This window comes from Anolis carolinensis, chromosome 1, assembly GCF_035594765.1.
Source record: "Anolis carolinensis isolate JA03-04 chromosome 1, rAnoCar3.1.pri, whole genome shotgun sequence".
NCBI classification, from domain to species: Eukaryota; Metazoa; Chordata; class Lepidosauria; order Squamata; family Dactyloidae; genus Anolis; species Anolis carolinensis.
Window position 1 is genome coordinate 116,162,163 of NC_085841.1, and position 24,131 is coordinate 116,186,293.

Sequence of the window (24,131 nt, forward strand, 5' to 3'; positions counted from 1 at the left end):
AAAGAACTCTTTTTTTCTTTCTTCTAAGCTGGCTAATTGAAACATTCACACTTGCTTCAAACAGACATGAGCTCTTTCTCCCATCCTGGACATTCCACAGATATATAAACTCTTCTCTCCCTGGGGGAGAAGAGCGGTATATAAATCAAATCAAATAAATAAATATATCTCACAACCTCTGAGGATGCCTACCATAGATGTGGGCGAAACGTCAGGAGAGAATGCTTCTGGAACAAGGCGTGGAAAAGGCTTCCAGTGATTCCAGCCATGAAAGCCTTTGACAACTGCAGCTTCCTTTCATTTGCACCAAAACTGTATTCTGCTTCCCTTCTGAACATCTGGGCCGCTAATCATAATTTCACCCTCATGTAGGAGTTTCAGAGTATTTAGTAACAGAATCTTTCTGGACCATTTAGTTGCCCCTGAAGTAATTTGGGTCTTTTGTAAATTCAAAAAAGTGAAGAGAGTAGATAGTTCTTCCTTCCTTCGACTTGCAGTTTGTCAGTCTCATGCTATTTTAGTATGGATCACATCTAATATCCTAAATCCTAACCATAATAGGCTCATACTAAGATAAAGGAAGCAGTGCATCATGTAAATGAATTTTGCGTTCAGACTTGGGCCCCATCTCCAAAATACTTCATTATGAACATGTATGCAAGTACAAGTATTCAAAACCTGTATTCTGCTCACAAGCATTTCGGGGAATGGCTACTAATTTTGCATTTTGAAGCACCAGAACATTAAAACTATCCCGAACTTACTGTTAGACTTAAGACTTGACTATTCCCCAGGGTGCAGCAACACTGTTGCCTAGTTTAGATTTAGTTTTAACCTAGATGTGCCTAGTTTAGACTTTCAAAGGCCGGGGTGGGATGGAGGCGGGCGAAAAAGCAGGCCTTGTCTCAGCAACAACGTGGAATTCTTCCTCTTCCTGAAAAAGTACAGCGTGGACGAATTGGCCTTGTTTGCGCATGCGTGCCACCGTCGCTTGGACTTAAAACTCCCCCGCCAGCGAGGCCGGGCAGTAACCCTTTTGGATTGGCCTTATCCGCGCATGCGCAGACTTAGCCACGCTTGTGCCTCCTGCCTGCTTGCTGGGTGATCGCTCTCCTGGATTGGCCTACTAGACGCATGCGCATCGCCCATTGCCGCCCACCCACCTACCTGCTGGAACGAAACCTCAGCCGCCAGCAATGTGCTGATTTTGGCGCATGCGCACTCTCAACCACGCCGTGGAGTAACGCTCACCCGGCGGCGATGCGATAACTCCTGCGGATTGGTCGTGTTCGCGGCGCATGCGCGACGGGGAGATAACCCTTGTGGCTCTGCTCAGGAGACCCCGGCGTTGGGGCGACGCCAGCGCGCGTGCACGGCCCCGCCCCCTCCTCCTCCTCCCTCCCTCCCTACTTCCCTCCCTTCAGGAAGGGAGGGGGAAAGAGCAGGGGTTGGTTGGTGCCAGCAGCGGCGTGAGCGCTCGAGAGCAGCCGCCATTTTACGCAGGCTCCTCCACATTCTCCGAGCACACGCTGTGAGGGAGCCGAAGAGAAGGACGGGGCAGCCCTGCAGCCGCGCCTCCGCCTTCCGGAGCCCTTTCGCTCGCCTCTCGTCACCCTCCCCGCACAGGTCAGCCGCCTTTCTCTGTGAGGGGAGGGGGGAACGGCCAGAAAGAAGAAGAAAGGAAAGGAGGGGGGAGGGGGTCTCTTGAGGGGTGGTCAGTGAGGGAAGTCTCTGTGTTGGCAGCATGCTCTCAGTCATGAAATCCAACGAGGCTTGGCTAAACAATAGAAGCCTAATCATACTAGCAGTAATATTAATAATCATGATTAACTGTGGTGGTGGAGTGAGGGCCACAGCCTAGGCCCCGCGGGCATGACAGGGGGAGAGGGGAAGGGGCTGCTCCTCGCCCCTGCCCCTCCCCTCGTTTTTTCCTCGCGAAGGAAGGGGCTCGCGCCGCCTCATTGTCCAAACGGCAGCGGCGCCATTCATTGGCCACGAGGCGCCTCGCGGGTGGGGCGGGGTGGGAGGCCGAGAGCAAGGGAGGAAGAAGAATAGGAAGGCCAAGGCAGGGAGGGACTGTCACCGGCGGGAAGGGGAGCCTCGCCTTCCGAGTCCCATTGCAGGAGGAAAGGTCCCACCTCAACCATAGGAAGAACTGGCTTGCTGTGCGTTTTCCGGGCTGTATGGCCGTGTTCCAGAAGCACTCCCGACTGTCACCGGCGGGAAGGGGAGCCTCGCCTTCCGAGTCCCATTGCAGGAGGAAAGGTCCCACCTCAACCATAGGAAGAACTGGCTTGCTGTGCGTTTTCCGGGCTGTATGGCCGTGTTCCAGAAGCACTCCCTCCTGACGTTTCGCCCGCATCTATGGCAGACATCCTCAGAGGTTGCGAGGTCTGTTGGAAACTAGGCAAGAGGGGTTTATATATCTGTAGAAGGTCCAGGGTGGGAGAAATAACTCCTGTCTGCCTGAGGCAAGTGTGAATGTTGCAATTGGTCACCTTGAGTAGCAGTGAATAGCCTTGCAGCTTCAAAGCTTGGCTGCTTCCAGCCTGGTGGACGATTTTAACAGAAAAGAGGAAACCATGAAAATGAACAAAACCTGGCTACCAGTATTTTAAAAAGCTCTAAAATCAGGACAATAAATAAAGAACAGTCTGAAAATGGAAATTCCAGACATGAAACAATCGGGACCAGCTAACACTTCCCAACAAAGGCAGGAATCAGCAGGGTCTTGAAGCTGCAAGGCTTTGCAGTGCTAATCAAGGTGATTAAGTGCAACATTCACACCTGCCTCCAACAGACAAGAGTTCTTTCTCCCACCCTGGACATTCCAGAGATACATAAAACCTCCCTTGCTTAGTTTCCAACAGATCTCACAACCTCTGAGGATGACTGCCAAAGATGTAGACGAAACCTCAGGAGGGAATGTTTCTGGAACATGGCCATACAGCCCGGAAAACTCCCAGAAAACCAGGAAGAACTGTTTGGCAGTGGAATAGGCTACCTCAAAAATGTGGGGTCTCCTCTGGATTGGCTTTTAAACAGAGACTGGATGGGCTTGGGCTGTGTCTTCATTCCTTCCGAGGGTGGAATGGCCCTCTCTTCTCCATATGGGAGTTGGGAAAGCATGGCGTGCTGGTGGTGTTCTAGTCTTGTTCCGTGTGCATTGTTCCAGACCATAGGAAGGTGGCGTGCGCTCATTTTGTTCCCTTTATATATGTATGTGTGTGTGTGTGTGTGTGTGTGTGAAATCTCTTGCTTCCCTCTCCCTGACTTTCCGCTCCCTCCCTCCCCGCGTGGTGGCCAGAGAGGGCCCTGGGTGTTGCAATTCTTCTGCCGGAGGGGGAAAAGGGGAGCGGGTGGAGTTGGGGGGAGGCAGGCAATAGGCTGCCTTTCCGGCAAAGGAGGAGGAGGAGGAGGGAGGGACTGAGGGAAGGGAAGTTGGTCGCCGGAGGAAGTTGTAAGACATTGGAACGCGTCGAGCACGTGTTTTCGTAGGCTCATGGCGGCCGCCGCCACTCCTGGTGGGAAGCGCTTTGTTCCTTTGGCTTGGGGCGCAGCTACACGGTGGAATGAATGCAGCTGACACTACTTCAACTGCAGTGACTTCATGCTATGGAATCTTGGGGTTGTAGTTTGGTGAGGCCCCAGCACGCTTGGGCAGAGAAGGCTCAAGACATGTTGCAATTTTAGAGGGCCTTCTCTGCCAAAGAGTGCTGGAGTCTCACCACGCTTACAAGTCCCAGGGCCCTCCCACACAGCCATGTAACCCAAAATATCAAGGCAGAAAAATCTCATAACATTTGCTTTGAACTTGGTTATCTGAGACCACACTGCGATATATCCCAGTTCAAAGCAGACATTGTAAGATTTTCAGCCTTGATATTCTGGGCTATGTGGAAAGGCCCCAAGGATGCCATAGCATGGAGCCATAGCAGTAAAGTGATGTCAAGTTGCCTTTATTCTACAGTGTAGATTAGTCCATGGTGGTTTTCAGGGCCTGTCCATTGAAACGATACTACAGGTGTTGTGTAGACAGGGGCTCAATCCTGGATCGCAATTGTGCAGTTAGAGTCAGCACAGAAGTGGATGGCGGTGGTGTACAGTTGTGTCTGCACATTTCCTTTCTTCTCTGCTTCTTCAACTGCCATTACTCCATGCTATGGAATCTTGAGGGTTGTAGTTTGGTGAGGCCCTACCACGCTTTGGCAGAGAAGGCTTAAGACAGTTGCAATTTTAGGGGGGCTTCTTTGCCACAGAGTACAGGAATTGCACCAGACCACAACTCCCAGGATGCCATAGTTTGCAGCCATTGCAGATAAAGTGGTGTCCAGTTGACAGTGGATTATAGTTGTGTATACTTCATCCTACAGTGTAGATTCACCCATGGTGGTTTTTAGGTCCTGTCCATTGAAATGATATAGCAGGTGTAGTGTAGACGGGCTCAACCATGGATCGAAATGGTGTGGTTAGCGTCAGCACAGAAGTAGATGGTGGAGGCTCCACATTTCCTCTCTTTTCTGCTTCTTGTGTCATTTTTAACTTTTCCAGAGCTACTTAGGGCGTGCTAGAAAGGTAGGGCCATGAGTCAGAGTTTAGCTGGGCTATGTGAAAAAGCCCTGAAGTGTAATATTAACATCTCTAAGCTATGGCTGTAGGAATATGCCTTTGGTTGGTTCTTTTGCTGGAAAAAGACTTCAAAACCCTTTGATATCAAGGTGGCAGGGAAAGCCAGCTAAGCTTTGTAATCGCCTAGGAGGCAGCTGCATGTATTGACACCCCAATTGTGTGGCTTTAAGGATCCTAGCTTAATTATGCCTATTGCGTTTGAACAGATATCTGGAAACATGGCTTCTGAACATGTTAATGGGAATGGTACTGAAGAGCCCATGGATACTTCTGCTGCAGTTACCCATTCTGAGCATTTCCAGACATTGCTTGATGCTGGTTTACCACAGAAAGTTGCTGAAAAACTAGATGAAATTTACGTTGCAGGTAAGAAATAAAACTTGCAAAGTCACTATTTTCTATTGGACTTTTCCTTGCTTTGGGCCAAAATAGCAACTTTTTGTGGTTTCCAAAAAAAGTATGGGGACTGCAGTTTTCTTAGTAATACGTAATGTCTATACGACCCGAGAGCAGCCTCTGGTACTGAGCAAAGGGGTGGTGGTGAGGGAAGGCATTTGGAACTCAAGTTCAGGAATAGTTGATAGTGGATTATAGTTGTGTATACTTGGAGCACTGTGTAGTGTAGCAAGTGAAACTAATTGTGTGCATCTCTGATTTTAATGGTTGGTCCCATGGGTACTATGGAGCATTCAGTTAAGTTCTGGAGAGCCGCTTTGGGAGAGCAGTAGAATTGTTGAGTGATTTTGCCTAATAACTTACACTATTTTCAGTGTTTGAAGAAAATATTTTATGTTAGTTTGATTCTTCTGTGGAAATCTTGATTTTCTTTAGAATGTGGCAAAAATTACAGAATCATTCATGTGTAAGTACTAAAATATATGGGAAGATTAAGGTACTGTGCAGACTAATGTAATTTATAAAATTAACAATTCTAACTTAATAATGGATATACTGACCAGTGTGTCTATTTTAAAAATACAATAAAATGGCTGTTTGAAAGTTACACTCTAAATATTTCTTTTTCCAGGGCTAGTTGCTCACAGTGATTTAGATGAAAGAGCTATTGAAGCTTTAAAAGAATTTAATGAAGAAGGTGCATTAGCAGTGCTTCAGCAATTTAAAGACAGCGATCTCTCTCATGTTCAGGTAATGTATGACATTGATATTTTCTTATTCATTGATTAATAGTTTGTACTACTACACATGTAGAGGTACTATTGGGAATTTTTTAATATATAGTTGAGCTGTGATTAAATCTATCTATATTATTACTTTAGAACAAAAGTGCCTTTTTATGTGGTGTCATGAAGACATATAGGCAGCGAGAAAAACAAGGGACCAAAGTGGCAGACTCCAGCAAAGGACCAGATGAGGCAAAAATTAAGGTATGTTTTTAAATGGAACATTTTAATCTTTGTATTTTGCACTTAGTACTTTGCCTGCAGTATGTATGCAAAGTAGTTTGTGTTGGAATATCTAACAGCATATTGGGCTTATTATTTCAAGAATGGGGTGCTGAATTTCTGGGACGTAAGAATTTTGCTATTACTTTTGTAGTAGTGTGTCACACTCCACTCAACAATGCTGCTGTCTGAAATGAGTCCTATGTAGCATCTGATAGAGCAGTGGTTCTCAACCTGTGGGTCCCCAGATGTTTTGGATTTCAACTCCCAGAAATCCTAACAGCTGGTAAACTAGCTGGGATTTCTTGGGAGTTGTAGGCCAAAACACCTGGGGGACCCACAGGTTGAGAACCACTGTGATAGAGGCAGATGTTGGTCACTTTCAAGTGTACTTCTGACACTTATGATTGGTTGGTGACATTGGCATTATATCATGGTGTAGTAATCTTGGTACCCAGTCCAAACGCTTGATGTTAACATCAAGTTTTGTTTGCTTAATTTTTTTCTTTTCTGAAGGATAGTCTTCGATATTTGTTCAGACACAGATGACTCAAGAGCTTTTACTATCACTCTTAACACATTGTAATCTGATCTGATTGTGTGAGATTGTAGTTGTAAGTAAGTTAGGTACTGCACAGTCTGATACTACAGAGACTGATAGGTCTTCAGTGCTTAGTTGTGATTAATCCATTAGAGCTCTTGGGGAATTACCCTAAGGGTGTTTGCATCACTGATCTTTATGCAGGAGACGCATTAAAAATATTTCAACGTGTTCTGACAGGAGAAATGACAACTTTTTGGAGGGTAATTTTTTAAGACTTAGAAGGATACATTCAAACTGAATAGAAAGATATTAATATAGATACATTTTCATGTTCATGTCCCACTCCTTGTTTTGCCTCTGTTTTGCACTACATACTTCAATTCTAAGAAACCAACCAATTAATAATAGTTCCATATTGACATATGTTAATGTATGTTGAGATCTATACAAATAGTCCATGTAAGCCATATACAGTGTTCCCTCACTACTTCATGGTTCACTTTTTGCGGATTCACTGTTTTGCGTTTTTTCAATAAACTCTAAAATAATATTATAAGTCATAGAAAATTACAGTTTACAGCCTAAGGAAGGAAGGAGAAGCCAAAGGGAGAGAAAAGGAGCCCAAGCGGCAACGGGAGGAGAAGGAGGCTATTTATCCACACACGATTGGTTGATAAAGACTTAAAATAGTGTATAACTATTACAATAATGTATAAATATAGTGTCCCTACTTCATGGAGGTCATTGTTGGATTCTGCCCACATTCTTAGGATTAAGAAATGAGGCTGCCTTGGAGCCAGTACTCAGACTAAGAATATTTCAGAATTGAGGTCATCATGCAGCGACTCAAAATCTGCTCTGCCCTATATATCTAGATTAATTCAGAAAACATGTGTTTATGGTTGTTAAAGAAATGATGCTTGGAAACCCTTTATGATTGCTAATCACTAAAGATCTACCAGATGCCACTCTGCCTTTTTCCTGTTTTTGCTCTAAAGCATGGTTCCCCCATGTTATGACATATGTAACTATAGGCAATTTCCCCTCTCCTTGCATTTTAAGAGTATAGATATTCCAAATAGAACTGGGATCTAGTCTGCATATGGACACAAAGGGATGTTGAATGTCCTGATACGATACATAGAGGGACATCCTGCAGTAGGGGTGTCAAACTCATTTTCACCAAGGGTCCACATCAGCTTTATGGTTATCTTCAAAGGATCATATGTAATTGTAAGACTGTATAAATGTAAATACTCCTTAACATATTATTAAATAACCTAAGGCACCATATCGCACACCATCATTATCAATTAATCATGTTCTGAAAATAACAAAATGCAAGCACAACCTTTCAAATGTATTAAAATTCTGTATTTAAAAATACTTGCTGTTTCCCTGTGGGGCTATGCCTCATGGGCCACAGAAAATGGCATGGCGGGCTGTATTTGGTTTGTGAGCCTTGAATTGAACATGTGTCCTAGAGGGATAGATTTGCCGATACAGTGCATTTACTTTGGCAGCTATGTAACCAGCACAGATGCACGTGATCAGAAACAGAAAAACGGTTTTAAAGTCTTTGCAAAGGATTCAGGATTTTGAACTATAAAACATTTCTATTGGGATTGTCTCCTTTTGTGCACAAAAAATTGGTTTGTGAAAAAGTGTGCTCACTAGAAAACAATATAGTTGGGGTTATATTCAAATCTTGAATAAATGCAAGTTTTAAAAACATTGGACACTGCAGAACTAAGCAGTTTACAATCATGCATTTCCTTTTTTCTATTTGGATAAATTGTGTTGAAAAAATGTAATTACACTAATTAAAAATTCTGAATCTGAAGGCACTTTTGGAGAGAACAGGATACACACTTGACGTAACGACTGGGCAAAGGAAATATGGTGGTCCGCCTCCTGAGTGTGTCTATTCAGGACAACAGCCTTCTGTTGGCACTGAGGTAAGCAAAATAATATTTTGGGATGGCAAGTGTTGCATTTCCATGTTTACCCATGTGTGATGTGCTGAAAAACTTTTGTTGCAGATATTCGTGGGTAAGATTCCAAGGGACTTGTTTGAGGATGAGCTTGTTCCATTATTTGAAAAAGCTGGACCTATTTGGGATCTGCGTTTAATGATGGACCCACTGACAGGTCTAAACAGAGGATATGCTTTTGTCACTTTCTGTAACAAAGAGGCTGCACAGGAAGCTGTTAAATTGGTAAGTTTCTCCTTATTTTCTGATACCCACAATTGCTTTGTGTAAATCATTTATTCTTATCCCCCTTAGTTACTGAGAAATATCTTCATCAGTTTCAATATGTTAGATTTCTTTAGATGTAGTAACTTTGATAACGTGTGCATTATTTTCTTATTGGCAAATTAAAACTTGAGAGCCATTTTATTTTGCATTTCTCTGGAAGATGACTAAATTGAGCATTTCAACATTCTCTTCAGCACAGCATCCTGAAGCTAATGAACCAATTTACATGTCGCAATAAGAATTGCAGTGTTCTGGCTGCTAACTTGTCTTCATTTGACTTGTCCTATGCAGTGAAAACTTTACTACTTGTGTATTTTAAAGGATTTTGTGTAAACGGCTCCCCTTCAGGTTTTGTACTACAGTAGAGTCTCACCTATCCAACCTTTGCTTATCCAACGTTCTGTATTATCCAATGCTGTCTGCCTTTAGTAATGTTTTTGTAGTCAATGTTTTCAATAGATTGCAATGTTTTGGTGCTAAATTTGTAAAATCATAATGTAATTTGATGTTTAAAAGGCTTTTCCTTAATCCCTCCTTATTATCCAACATTTTCACTTATCCAACGTTCTGCCAGCCCATTTATGGTGGATAAGTGAGACTCTAGTGTATTAAAATGCAAGAGTTGTCAGGAAAATACAGCAGGGTCTCACTTATCCAAGATAATTGGGCCGGCAGAACATTGGATAAGCGAAAATCTTGGATAATATGGAAGTATTAAGAAAAAAGCCTATTAAACATAAAATTACATTATGATTTTACAAATTAAGCACCAAAACAACATGTTTTACAAGAAATTGACAGAAAAAGCAGTTCAGTACACAGTAATGTTATGGTAGTAATTACTGTATTTACAAATTTAGCACCAAAACATTGCAACATTTACTACAAAATCAATGACTACTGAAAGACAGACTGTCTTGGATAATACAGAACCTTGGATAAGTGAGACTCTACTGTACTACAATATTCTGGTGTATGGTGATGTGAACAGCCAATGATGGCAGTGAAGGAATTGAGATTCTCATTTCATTGAGCTGATTTAAAGTGCTGTCCTACACATGGTATTCTGAAAATGTTTGGCGGGACTCACTTCCTAAGAGGAATTGTGAGATAGATAGTGTCATTAGTTTTCTACCAGAAAAAGGGGTATGTTGATGCCCTAAGAGTGATGCAAGTTCTAACTTGTTTTTTTTCTTGAGTACTGTAAACATATCACAATGCCTTTGTACCACAAACCTTTCTAGATTGTTGTTGTAATTATACAGTGTTTTGAAAAGATGGATCCAGTTTGAAATCGCTATATTTCTGCAACCATGAATCACCTATGAATAAAACTTACCATTTGAAAGGGTGGGGCATAGAGTTTCAAATGATAGTTGTTGATGCCTCACCCAGTGCATGAATAGATCCATGTCCATTTGCAGGATGGATGGCTGCCCCACAACACAAGGCTTCATAATCTCTATTTGTGATTTGTGAAGTCATTCTGACTCAAAATGATTAAGACAACTTGATATGTCATTAAACCATTTGTAACTTTTTGTGTAATTGTGACATGTTACCATCGTGAAATATGCAGCCTTGAAATTGGGTCCATTATTTTAAAACACCTTGTAGGAAGGTATATAATTTTGCATATCCTTGCAGTAGAGGAGTTCTCAACTTCCACATTTTATTTTCTTTGACTAATGGGAGTTGCAGTCAAGCAGGATCTGGAGGGTCAAATGTTTCCATACCAATTTCAATGAATTTTTTGATGTCATTCCTGGTAATTGATGGAATTTTTCACATTTTACTCTTTTAAAGAATCAGGTTAAATTTGAGGGCTTCCTTCTTGGCATTTTTTAAAAAAATTCTTGGTAAAGCGATATGGAAATTTCTGTCACCATGTGCTGGTTTAGCCATCTTTGATTTCATTGCTATATTTAAATAGCAATGAATATACACTTAATTTGGTTTCTTGTATAGATATGCCACTAGTTCATTGTAGTCCATTGCTACAATTAAATTTTTAGTTATCTAATGTTCTTTATTTAAAGCAGTGTTTCTCAAACTCTGCTCTTTCAGGTGCTTTGCACCTCAGCTCCCAGAAATCCCAGTTGGCTTAGCAGCTGTTAGGAATTTTGGAAACTGAAGTCAAAAACATCTAGAAGAACAGTTTGAGAAACACTGATTTAAATAATACCAACATAGCAAACAAACTGATACATTATTTGCCAACTATAATTTTTTAATTTTATCTGTAGTATTTTAAAAAAAACGAGAAATGGTCTGTGGAAGTGGAAGACAATTGTCAGTATTTTATAAAAGCTGCCTTGCCTGCTTAGAGTAGATTGCTGTTCGAGTTGGACGGGCCAGTGTCTATTTCCAAGACCATAGTAGTGCACTTAACTTTTTAGCTTTTTAGGCTAAGTGTTAATATCCAGGTTAATAAACATTCATTGTGAGATTGAGTATGATCTGTAGTATTAAAGCATGACACAAAATTGGTACAGGACAAAATGTCATGTTTTCTTTAATTTTCTCTTTAAAGTAGTCCCAGTGTATCTAGTTTCACTTAAAATAAATGTGACTAAAGACTTTCCCACATCTTTTTACTTAAAGATTAATTGCATGTGTGCTTAGTTGCTGACTTTCTATCTAAAAAATAAGTGCAGAAGAGTGATTAAAGCTATCTCTGCTAGGCTTTAAGAGCAAAGGGATAACTACAACTCTCTAGAACCATTAATTACTAAACTGAGGTTGTACTTTGGACATGTCATGAGGCAGTTTGATAGTACTTGGTAGTAAAGTTGAAGGTAGTAGAAAAAGAGGAAGACTAAAACACAGCTGGATTGTCTTAGTCAAGGAAACCCATGGTCCTGAGTTTGACACTATTAATAACAATGTGTCCTCAAAGTCTCCTTTATATTGTCAAAGCTGACTTGACAGCAATTTGCAACAGCAATGACATCAGTATATAACTAAGCAGTGCCATAATGCATCTGTTCCATGTAATGGACTTAGGCACACTGCATTGAAGGACCAAAAGAAAAGAATGGGAAAAGAATGGAAAACTAATCTTTCATCCAGTCATTGACAACTCTGTTAGTCAGAGCAGTAGGACATTATGGGTCATAGCCAGCCTTAATTTTATACCATAATTATATACCGTATATACTCAAGTATAAGCCGACCCGAATATAAGCAGAGGCAACTAATTTTACCACAAAAAACTGGGAAAACATTGACTCCAGTATAAGCCGAGGGTGGTAAATTTCAGAAATAAAAATAGATACCAATAAAATTACATTAATTGAGGCATCAGTAGGTTAAATGTTTTTGAATATTTACATAAAGCTCAAATTTAAGATAAGACTGTCCAACTCTGATCAAATCATTATTCTCATCTTCTTCAATGTAAATGTGCTTATGTATCCTTTTAATAATGAGTAAAATAATACATGTAATAATAAAGAGTAAAATAATAAATGCAATAATAATATCAAAGTGAAATAATAAATGTATTTATAATAAAAATCGAGTAAAATAAATGTAATAGTAGCAACAATAATAGAGAAAAATAATAAATGTAATAATACCAATAATAATAGAGAAAAATAATAAATGTACCATATATTCTTGAGTATAAGCTGACCCGAATATAAGCCAACCAGGACCCTCACCCGAGTATAAGCCGAGGGGGGCTTTTTCAGTCTTTAAAAAAGGGCTGAAAAGCTAGGCATATACTCGAGTTTATACAGTACCTATAAACTTATGTTCCACTGTGTTTCCAGATTGTTTTGAGTATAATTAAGTTTGGATTCAGATCTTGCCTTTTAAAAACATTCAGTAGTGTGTGTAAGGCAGTTCATGGTTTAGCTCTTCCCCCACATAGTGAGATAAATTGCTCATCCATTAAATTGATGTAAAAAACCCCTATTTTTATAATAAACTGAGGTCTAGATGGCAGGGAATATTGTCATAGTTCAAACTGTTTTGTGCTTTTATGTTAAGTATCTTGCTTCACGGGAAGTGGGAAGGGTAAAGTCATTTTGCTGTTTTGTGTCCTGTGACTATAGGTTGCTGTTGGCTTCTAGGATACCAGTTTTGTTAAGTATGAAAATTTGGTCCTTCTAGGAACCTTGGCTTGTTTATCCTCACTGCTACCTCAGGTCATGGTTCACAGTTTTCTATAAATTACAGTGGATTGACCTCATACTTGTAGATTGTGTTTGTAGCCACAACTGCAAGATCCTCCAACAAGAGCCAAGTGCAAAGTGAAGTAATTTTTAGTGCACAAATTTGTTCATTAAACTGAACTAAATGTAGTTTGCACTCCTTTCACACAGAAGTTGCTTGCTTAATTTCAACAATAGAATTTAGGTCAGTGTGTGTGTGTGGGGGGGGCAGTCACTTTATTACTACATTTAAAAGATTGGCAGCCAGAAATTCTTGCTAGTGTTTTGCAAACAATTTCAGACATCTTCCAGTAGGTGTTAATCTACCTTCTGCCAATCCCAGTTATAAACTATGCTGAGAACTTGTTATATAGTGATTCTGTGTACAGTACTGCTGCTGCAGAATTTGTTTATTTCATACAAATCAATTATATGTTAAAGAATTTTTGGAATTCCATGATGATGAATGTCTGGTGTCTGCTGAGGTGCCTGCACTGTCCATTTAATGCAGTTTGAAGCTAGCTTCAACAAACACCCACAAAAGTGTGAGAAAGATAGCCCTTAATGTGCATCAGTGCTATGTGGTTTGTGTAATCACTATCCAGCCCTCAAAACTGGTTCCAGGATTTCCTATGTAATTATCTGCACAGGAAAACCACTTTTTTCAAGAAGGACTTAAAATTGCATTAAATTGTCAGTGTAGATACCCCTATGATGGTTCTATAGAGAGCAAAGTTACTTAAAATGAATAAAGACCCTTCTTGCTATTAATAGAGTGGAGCCTCCGGTGGCATAGTGGACTAAAGCCTCGTGACTTGAAGGTTGGGTTGCTGACCTGAAGGCTGCCAGGTTCGAATCCCACCCGGGGAGAGCGCAGATGAGCTCCCTCTGTCAGCTCCAGCTCCCATGCGGGGACATGAGAGAAGCCTCCCACAAGGATGGTAAAACATCCGGGCATCCCCTGCGCAGCGTCCTTGCAGACGACCAGTTCTCTCACTCCAGAAGCAACTCCGGTTGCTCCTGACACGAAAAAAAAAAAATAATAGAGCAAAAATAAAATTGATAAGTTTTCACTTTTCTTTGTTCAGTTTGTATTTTTAACATGTATTAGTTTGTTGCTGAAACGACATTTCTTGAGGCACTTTAAAATTTATTCAGTAATGTTACTATATTCAATTTGATCATGGTTCAAAGACCCAGTTAGTCCTCTGTATTGTGGCTCAATCAGTTGAGAACACATTGGCATATGGGGAGAATAACTGGACTATGAAAAGGGAAGTTGAAAATTCCAAATATCTCGTGTTAGCAAGAGAATCATTCTGAAACCTTCATTACTGAACAAACACTACCTGCATTCAGAAATATGGGTGTATTAGTCTGAAATATTGGTATGCAAGGGTTCTTGTAGCACCTTGGAGACTGAGAGAATAAAGTTGGTAACAAGCGTTTGTAGACTAAGTCTACTTGCACAGAAATTTGTGAAAGTTTGTGCTGCCATCTTAGTTGTCTTTTAGTCTCTAAGGTCCTATAAAGATCCCTGTGCATATTGACAACCTGCATTGGCATTTTTCAGTAAAGCAAACACACGGGATGTGTGAAAGAGTAAACAATTTGGGATAACTTATCTTTGTATAACTTTCTTTTTTCTAGTATAATAATCATGAAATTCGTTCTGGAAAACACATTGGTGTGTGTATCTCTGTTGCCAATAATAGGCTCTTCGTTGGCTCTATTCCTAAGAGTAAAACCAAGGAACAGATAGTTGAAGAATTTAGCAAAGTAACAGGTAAGTTACTGGATATCTTCGGTGTGTGAAGAAAAAAGGAAAACATTCCTTGTCAAGTGATCAGTGATGATTTTTTTCACCATCTTTCGGCTGATGTTGAATGATGATAACATTGTAAACTGAGATCATAAGGAGTGTTTTAAAGTAGAAAAGAAGTGAATCAATGTCTAATGCGGTTATCTCTATAATGCTGTCATCAAATGTGCTTGCTTAGCTTTATTTCAGTATTTGTTTTGTTTTCCATAAGGGAAGGAACATATTTCCATCAAAGGGGACATTCTCCTATCTTGCGAAATTGTATCAGGCAATTAAAACAGTTTTGAACATTCCATGAAATTATTGAATGCGCCTTCATTGGTCCAGTATTTCAGTTTAGGACAATATATTGGTAGTCTAGAAAGACTGTATTTGACTGTTGACTGAAACACTTAACATCATATATTTGACCCCATGCATGATGAGCACATTGAGTTACAGCTTTTGTCTTCTCAGTTAGAGATTGTTTCTCTGTATAAGCAAGTTATCTTAGATTGAGAATGTATGAAGTCTCCTTAAAGCTTCATAAATTTTGTTGGGAAGGCACCTGTGAGGAAAAGAAATGAATGGAATATGCATAAGGAATGTGAACTTACTGATACAGGGTAGAAGAAAGAATTCTGGAAAACTTGGTAGCTTGTATTGCTACATATCTATTAAGTGATGAAATGAGGATATATCAAAATATTAATGAACATACTATTTTGATAAATTTAATTATTGCTATATATTGGTATATCTTCTGGGTGAATTGAACCTATCCAATTGGCTTCAATTTCAGAGGGCCTCACAGATGTAATACTGTATCATCAGCCTGATGACAAAAAAAAGAACAGAGGTTTTTGTTTCCTTGAATATGAAGATCACAAAACAGCAGCACAAGCAAGGCGAAGGTTGATGAGTGGAAAAGTGAAGGTCTGGGGTAATGTTGTTACTGTTGAATGGGCTGATCCCATAGAAGACCCAGATCCTGAAGTTATGGCAAAGGTAAGAGATTATTTTTTTCCATTTGGGGTGGGGGGGTGTTCTGATTTTTTCTAGCCTTCAATGTCACTTCAGGTACCAATCTACAGCAACCTGAAAAGCAGAGTCATTTTGTTTTGTAAGACAGTATTACATAAACAAAGTGTTGTATAAAGGTGTATAAGGTTTGATCCTTACACATACATGTTCTTGCTATAATTTGGAAGACCCTCAAGAGCAAGAATTTTTGCAGAAGTTTGCTCAGATTTTTAACCTAATTATGTAGGCATGATAGCATATTCACACGTAGCCAGATTTCTGGCTATGAAGACTGATGTAGTGAAAGCCTTCCAGTGGAGGGGGAGGCAATACTTTTGCTAATACCTGATCCTTTAGCAACTACCAGCACTATATTCAAGAGGATCAATCAATTTTAGGGCATATTTCTTATATGCTCTTCACCCGATCCTGACTATTTTTGGATGCTAAGAGGGTGCAAGCTCTGGTTAGTACTTAAATGGAAGACTGCCAATGAATACCAGATACTGTGGGCTAAAAAATGAGTAAGACCTACTCTGAGTATTCCTAGCCTAAGAAAACTCTATGAAATTCATAAGGTCACCATAAGTTGACAGATGACTTGAAGATGTGCACACATAAGGAGTTTTGGCGGAAGAAGAAATTGGCAAAGTTGACTCCATTCTAAATCCTTGCAGTGGTAGAATTGAAGTTACAACTACAAAAAGGCCAACAAAATTTAACAAATAATAGGACTGATGTAATATTCACTAAATGTAATTCTAATTTTTAGGACAAGTTGGGAATAATTTAAATTTTAAATGAGCTTTTCAATCATGTTGTAATTAATAAAATATGTTTGCATTGTTCACCCTACATTCATCAGGCTTGTCTTGCAAGGTTTGATAGTTAACAAATGTTTTAACCCTTTACTTTGTATCAGAAGCTTTTTTGTCTTCAATTTCACAATTCTCTTAATATATTTATTGAAACACAATAATTTCAAGTCTAACCCCTCCCAAATCTATACATATATATAAATGTTCTGATAGTTTCCCCCTTAACTTAAACAACAAAACTACACAACCAAAAAACACCAAATTTGGCCACAAAAGACATGGTCATCCAGTCTGTGTTTGTATATCAAAAAAACAAGAAAAAGTCTTAATTAGAGGGAGGGGAATAACTTTTTTCCCCATTGCTGCCAGTTATTTATTTACTTACAGTATTTATATTTCACCCTTCCCATCCCGAAGGGGACTCAGGGCGGATCACATTGCACACATATAAGGCAAACATTCAATGCCATAACATAGAGCAGAGACAGAAGAGGTTAGAAGGTTAGGCCCTGCTCACTTGTCTCCTAGCAACCCACTCAGCCATTAAATGGCGCCCAGGGCCTCTTCAATCAGACCTCTTCCACACTGCCTATAAAATAGATTATCTGATTTGAACTGGATTATATGGCAGTGTAGACTCAAGGCCCTTCCACGCAGCTAATATTACCCATTTATAATCTTATATTATCTGCTTTGAGCTGGATGATCTTGAGTCCACACTGCCATATAACCCAGTTCAGTGTGAATTTTATACAACTGTGTGGAAGGAGCCTCATATAATCCATTTCTAAGCAAATAATATCAGATTATAAATATACAGTAGAGTCTCACTTATCCACCATAAACACCCTGGCAAAACGTTGGATAAGCAAATATGTTGGATAATAAGGGATTAAGGAAAAGTCAATTAAACATCAAATTACGTTATGATTTTACAAATTAAGCACGAAAACATGTTATACAACAAATTTGACAGAAAAAGTAGTTCAATGCGCAGTAATGCTATGTAGTAATTACTGTATTTACGAATTTAGTACCAAAACATCACAACGTATTGAAAACATTGACTACAAAAACATTGACTACTAAAAGGCCGACTGCGTTGGATAATCCAGAACATTGGATAAGCAAATATTGGATAAGTGAGACTGTACTGTAATATGAAATAATTACTGTGGTATAATAATACAGAACAATATAATCTCTAAAACCAGGACAGTAAATAAAGAGCAACACTCTGAAAGCAGGGAAATGGGAATTCCAGAAAGGAAACATTCAGGGCCAGCTAACACTTCCCAACAAAGGATTCTCCCAGGCAGAAAGCAAACAGGCTTTGAAGCTGCAAGGCCATTAAATACTAATCAAGGTTCCTAATTGCAGCATTCATACCTGCCACACTGAGACTATTAATTGCTATTCAGACTGGCCAACCAAGGATTTCGCAAGGTAGAAAGTGGCCAGACTTGCAAGCAGCAAGGCTATTCAGTGCTATTGGCCAACTAGGATTTTCCCTAGATAGAAAACCCCCAAGCTCTGAAGCCACAAGGCTACTCTGTCCCATACAACCAGGACTAGAAAGGATGCCCTATGTAGAAAGCGGCCAGGCTTTTAAGCTGCAAGACTATTCAGTGCCATTCACGCTGGCCAAACACGGATTCCCCTACAAAGGAAGTAGCCAGGCTTGATTGAGGGTGCTGCTCCAGAAAATAGCCAGGCTTTGGGGCTGCAAGGCTATTCACTGCTATTTCACCTGGCCAACAAATGATTTCTATAAGCCACAGCAACATGTAGCCGGGCAAATCTAGTCTTCTATAAAGAGTGTTATTACCTGCTGGTATAAGCCTTCAGTTCCAGTAATGTATGTGCTGAGTTCCTCCAGGTGTAAAAACTGATGTTCTTGGAGCAACAATCTTAACATCAAAACTACTAATGTCATTTTATCCATGTTCCAACTGCTTATCAGAGGTTTTGTTCTTTGGGTTCAGGACAGCCAATAGTTTAAATCAAATATAGAAAGCACTGCAAAAATAAACATACCAAAATAGAACTTTCTAGGAGGAAAATTATTTTTTAAATTAATATTTGTAGAGGAAACTTGAAATCGGTAATCTGAATATAATTGAAGTGGAAACAATTGTGCATCTTTAGTTAGGATATATACTGAAACAATAAAAATAGTGGCCAGGATCCTACATCAGTCTATATTTTGTAGCTTTACAAATCTGTAGCTACATTGAATAAATACAATGAAATCAGGTTAGTAGTTTGTGAAGGTGGCTATCCGGTCACTGGCAAAAGTACTCCAACATATATTAGGCACTGCTGTTTTGCTCTGACACTTCTCAGGTATAACTGAATACACTTTAGGGAACACCTTGACGTGCATCAGGACCATTAGGCACCAGGACATTGCACAATGGGTAATATATGTTATATCACAGCAAGCCCTAGGTGAATATGGATGTTGAGAAATTAGTCATTTCAGTTTTGCTATTCATCAGGTCACATAAACCCCAAGCACAAGACAGTTTCAATAGAAGCTGTCATTTGAAATCTTTAATGAGAATTTCAAATTTTAAAATATAGTTTAGAACAGGCATGGGCAAACTTGGGCCCTCCTCCAGGTGTTTTGGATTTCAACTCCCACAATTTCTACCAGCTTGCCCATGTCTTGTTTTGAAGCTAAAGTATATTCTTGACAAATGTAATTGTGAAAAATTGCACAGCTTTTTAAAATCAAGTGGACAATTTGTTTCAGGTGAAAGTGTTATTTGTGCGGAACCTTGCAAATTCAGTCACAGAAGAAATATTGGAAAAGGCTTTTAGTCAGTTTGGAAAACTGGAAAGAGTGAAGAAATTGAAAGATTACGCTTTTATACATTTTGATGAACGTGATGGTGCTGTAAAGGTAGGTTTTTAGTTACAGTGAAGTTTGATCGATTAAATTCTTTTAATACGTGCTATGATCTTTAGCTAAAATATTTTTAAAAAGTTTTTGTCCTCTGTCTACATCATAGCGATGGTTTCTGCTCTGTTTTCCATGATTTGCTATATAATATCATTTCAAAGCTGAGAGCTAAACTTTTAGCAGAAGGAAATATCAGATAAGAGCATTACTAATTCATGTAATCTATGAAATTTTAAATTGTTTATTAAAATGTGAGGTTTTTGGTGTCTTTGTCTTGTATTTTTGTGCAGCATTTTTGTAAAGTGTAACGTAATGCATATACACAGCTGGTATAAGTATACCCACTGATATTTGAGACTCAGGGTGCATTTACACAGTAGTTCGATACTACTAGAATTGCATGGCTCAGTGCAGTGGAATAATGGAAGCTGTAGTTTTACACGGTCTTTAGCCTTCTCTACAAAACACTGCTAGTGCTTCACCAAACCAGAAGTCCCAGCATTTCATAGCATTGAGCCATGGCAGTTAAAATGTTACCACACTGCATTGCTTCTACAATGTAATGCTGCTGCTGCTCAATCGCATTGTCGTTTCTGACTCTTCGTGACCTCATGGACCAGTCCACGCCAGAGCTCCCTGTTGGCCACAATATAATGCACCATTAGTCATAATTTAAGTTTCATTTTATTTTCCTGCATATACATTGAACAAACATGCTTATGCTTTAATCCAACTTCATATCTTTTTTTACAATTTTTTTTTCTATGGTTCATGCAGTTTTCTATTATCTCTTTGTTTTAAAGAAATTGATTTTAAGTTCAGCCTTTTTACAATATTCTGTGTAACTTTGCATAGTTCGTAGAGGAATTTTTTTCAAGTATTTGATTTTCTGTTCAGATCTTTGTATAGATTTGGCTTCCTGGTTGCAGATAACACTTTGAAAACCAAAACAGTGACTGATCAAGGAATCAATGAGGGTGTATAGTGGACAAGAGATAGTCCCTAATCTTTCTCTCCCACGAATTGGAAGTATCTACAAAGGTTGTGTTCATAACGTGTATTGATCATAAAATACTTTAAGAATTCATTTTATAGTTCAAAACTTTTCCTTCACAGGCAATGGAGGGCATGAATGGAAAAGAGTTAGAGGGAGAAAATATTGAAATTGTTTTTGCAAAGCCACCAGATCAAAAAAGGAAAGAAAGGAAAGCTCAGAGGCAAGCTGCTAAAAATCAAATGTAAGTGTTGAAATAATGAATCTGACACAAATATTCTTGTTACGTATTTTGGGAATGAAATATTAATTCTACTCATTTTTAAATGGCCATATACATTAGTAATAAAATGTGCATTAGTGCCAAAGAACATGGTTCTGTGATCAGTTAATACTCAAGGTATCCACTTCCCTTATGATGGATGGTTTTCCAAAAATAAAAAATGCTGTCTGTGCTTTTGGTCTATTTTTAAAATAGCAAAGAGAGAATGACTATTTAAATTGAATCGCACTTGCAAGTGGTTGCTAGGGATCTTTCTTACTTATTCTTATAGATACATTATTTCGGTTATATACTCCTGGAAGTGATGGAGCCCATCCTGCTTTGTTTCCTAAGGTGGAAATATTGTGAATGTCTCCCTAATGTTTTCAAAAACATCTGGAGTATGTAGCTGATGTATACAGTCATGTGGATGACTTTACATAGTTTTGCTGAGGATAGAGAAGGGTTGTAATGGTCCAAAAATACTACATGACTGTTTAGAATATGATTTCTTTCAGAGTGTTATGTCAGTTGTTCTGATTGTTTCTATGCTGTTTGCAATTCTGAAAAAATGCAAGTAGAGTTACTTTTACTAAAACTATAAGAAATGTGCAGGGTTCCAATATGAAGAGGACTGCATGCATACATTTCTTGAACTTTTGAGAAAGAATGATATCAAGCAGGCCCAGGAGGAAGGGATATCTAGAGCCTAAGTAGCACTATCAAAAAGGTCCAATTCTGCATAAGCTGACACCAGGCACAACATTGATCATGGGATGTGTTGTCTACATTTCTTCTTCGCTCTCTTGAAGTTTTGAGCAATGTTTTTCTGTTTCCTGAGGTTCTGAATGCGGCAGTGTGTTGTGATTTCTGAACTTAGGCAATCATAATCACATTATGCCTACTTTGCTTTCTTTACGCTGGCTGCACATAGAGCAACAGATTAAATTTGATTGCACTGCTAGTTCTTAATTGTGAATGGTGCATGCTCTGACTGGAATCAGGTCTTCTTTTGGAATCTCACTGTATGAGTTTCAGCCTTTAATTGGAAAGTCGTCAGGTCTTTGCTCTATTGGGCCCCTGGTAGTGGAAGATTTATCCAAACAGTAGTCTTTAGTCCTCATTTGAACTCTTTAAAGAATTTAGGAATCTACTTACAAAGGCTCCACAATTAACCCTTTCTTTATGGTTTAAGTTCCTTTCCATTATTTGGTCTCTTTAAAATCCATTTAGAATGATGTTACGAATTATTTTCAACCCTTTGCACATGCAAACTTTTAAATAACCACTTCTATTTATATTTAGAGTTTATGAGAAAGTAGATGTCCGCTGAGATTTTCCTTTAACATGTCTCCACTGATTTTTTTACTTTAATGAAGAAATTTTATCTGGGTATATTGTTACATGAAATTCCGTATTGTAATATTTAAACAGTCTGCATATCTTAGCTAACATGCTTTGTATATGGTTATATATATGCATGTGGCAATCAAGACGTTATAATCAAAAACTCAACCCTTAAAACCTGTATTGACATGTCCATGGTTCAGCATAAGTCCTGTTCCTTAATTATTAGCAAAAGAAATTTTCCCTCCTCTTGAGTAGAGTGGTGAAAGGCAAGTGCTTCTCTGTCAATGAGAACCTAAAAGAAGCATCTCTCCCCTCTACACCACTGCAGCCACTTTCAGCCTTTTTTGAATGTTTGGGCAGGAAAATGGCTGCAGCACCTATATGGACCTTACTTTCAAAGCAGTGCTGAGAGAGTTGAAGAGGTTGCTGTTTCTTCCAGGTTTTTCTGGGATGGACTAAGCTCATGCCTTTTGCTATCCAACTCAGGGAAGATAATGGTTCCTTTTTTGGTAAGAGATCATACTGTACATCAGCCAGGAACGACGGTCTCTCTCCGACAGTGGTGGTGCTTTCCCTATCTGTGGAATGACCCCCAACCTATCCATTCCAAAATCCATAATTTTGTCCCTGAAACCTGCCCTTGTCTTATACAAGAAGTGTCCTGCCCTTTTCACTTACAATGGCCAGTACTGTTCATCTTTTAATTTCAGGTTAATCACTGAATTGTTCACACTTGATTTCTTAAATGCAAATGAAAAGTAAACATAATATTATACCTTAACTTTTACTTGAAAAAGAGGGACCACCCATATTTCTGAGTAAAATGGCAAAAGGCCTTTGTGGAAAACAGTTGTAATGGTGGCCACTTTCCTCTCTCTACAGAATGACCCTTATCCATGAGTTATACACATCTATAATTTCCGCTCAACTTATTCATGACTTTGCCTTGTACATGGATATGTATAGCATGTATTTCCTCTAGGGTTGTCAATTTTCTTAGTGAATACGCTGGCCTTTGACAAATAATTCATGTCTTATTGAAACTGTGTAGAGCTTGGGGTCTTTGTAAAGGCTGTAGAGCAGGCCAAAGTTTGGCCATGCCTGCTGTAGAGTAACAGCCACTTTAAAACACTGCTTTAAAATTTGCTCTACGCTATTGTGACAACCTTTTTAGATTCTGACTTTATTTCAATGTAATGTTAACCCATAATTTAGATGTCACAAGAATACGTTGCAGGGAACCTGTGCTTATGTGCTCTCCCCTCATCTTATAGTGGGGCCATAAGAAAACACATTTTGCTTGCTTGAATATTTAAACAAATATAACAAATTATAGTTAACTCTGCATTTTTGAAGCAAACTAACTTAAATTGCCTAGAATCCTTCTTCATAGGCATTTTGGCATTTTCATCATTCTCCTTAAAGACCTCTTTATATAAGCAGTGACAATGGTGGGCAGGCTGCCTCAGCTACCTGCATGTCATTGCTGTAATAGGAGATAGCCCATAAAAAATGTCTTCCCATACAGTGTGGCTTAATGAAGTGCTGCTTGGTTATTTTATGTATCATATAGGTGTTAAAAAAATGAATTGTTATCAGTTAAGGTCTGCTAACTTATGCATGGCAAGATCGTATAACAGTAGTGCAACAATACAATATCAAAATAAAACTTTAACAAAACCTTATTTTAGTATACAAATTAATTTGATTCTTTAAATCTTTTCAAAGTATTGTTTCAGACACAAAATTAAAATGCACATAATTTCTTAACAGGTATGATGACTATTACTATTATGGTCCTCCTCATATGCCCCCACCAACAAGAGGTCGAGGTCGAGGAGGCCGAGGTGGCTATGGATATCCTCCTGACTACTATGGATATGAAGATGATTACTATTATTACGGCTATGACTACCATAACTATCGTGGTGGATATGAAGACCCTTACTATGGTTATGAAGATTTTCAAGTTGGAGCT

The 24,131-nt window shown here is 39.1% G+C and overlaps 1 protein-coding gene across 8 annotated transcripts in view; it reads left to right on the forward strand.

Annotated features, from left to right (window-relative positions):
• The first annotated feature begins 1,416 nt into the window (after window positions 1-1,416).
• Window positions 1,417-24,131, forward strand: part of syncrip (synaptotagmin binding cytoplasmic RNA interacting protein) — a 27,320-nt gene continuing 4,605 nt past the window's right edge. For 5 of the 8 annotated variants that reach the window (XM_062981012.1, XM_062981021.1, XM_062981032.1 and 2 more), the window contains exons 1-11: window positions 1,418-1,626; window positions 4,836-4,995; window positions 5,657-5,775; window positions 5,907-6,014; window positions 8,421-8,534; window positions 8,619-8,795; window positions 14,648-14,783; window positions 15,601-15,806; window positions 19,398-19,547; window positions 20,664-20,785; window positions 23,927-24,131. The exon at window positions 23,927-24,131 is cut by the window's right edge. In XM_062981012.1, the coding sequence (XP_062837082.1) occupies window positions 4,848-4,995; window positions 5,657-5,775; window positions 5,907-6,014; window positions 8,421-8,534; window positions 8,619-8,795; window positions 14,648-14,783; window positions 15,601-15,806; window positions 19,398-19,547; window positions 20,664-20,785; window positions 23,927-24,131 (1,485 nt within the window). In that variant the 5' untranslated portion in view covers window positions 1,418-1,626; window positions 4,836-4,847. Of the gene's footprint in view, window positions 1,627-4,835; window positions 4,996-5,656; window positions 5,776-5,906; window positions 6,015-8,420; window positions 8,535-8,618; window positions 8,796-14,647; window positions 14,784-15,600; window positions 15,807-19,397; window positions 19,548-20,663; window positions 20,786-23,926 lie in introns of all 8 variants that reach the window. The other 3 variants (XM_062981007.1, XM_062981052.1, XM_062981065.1) reach the window with 3 other exon arrangements.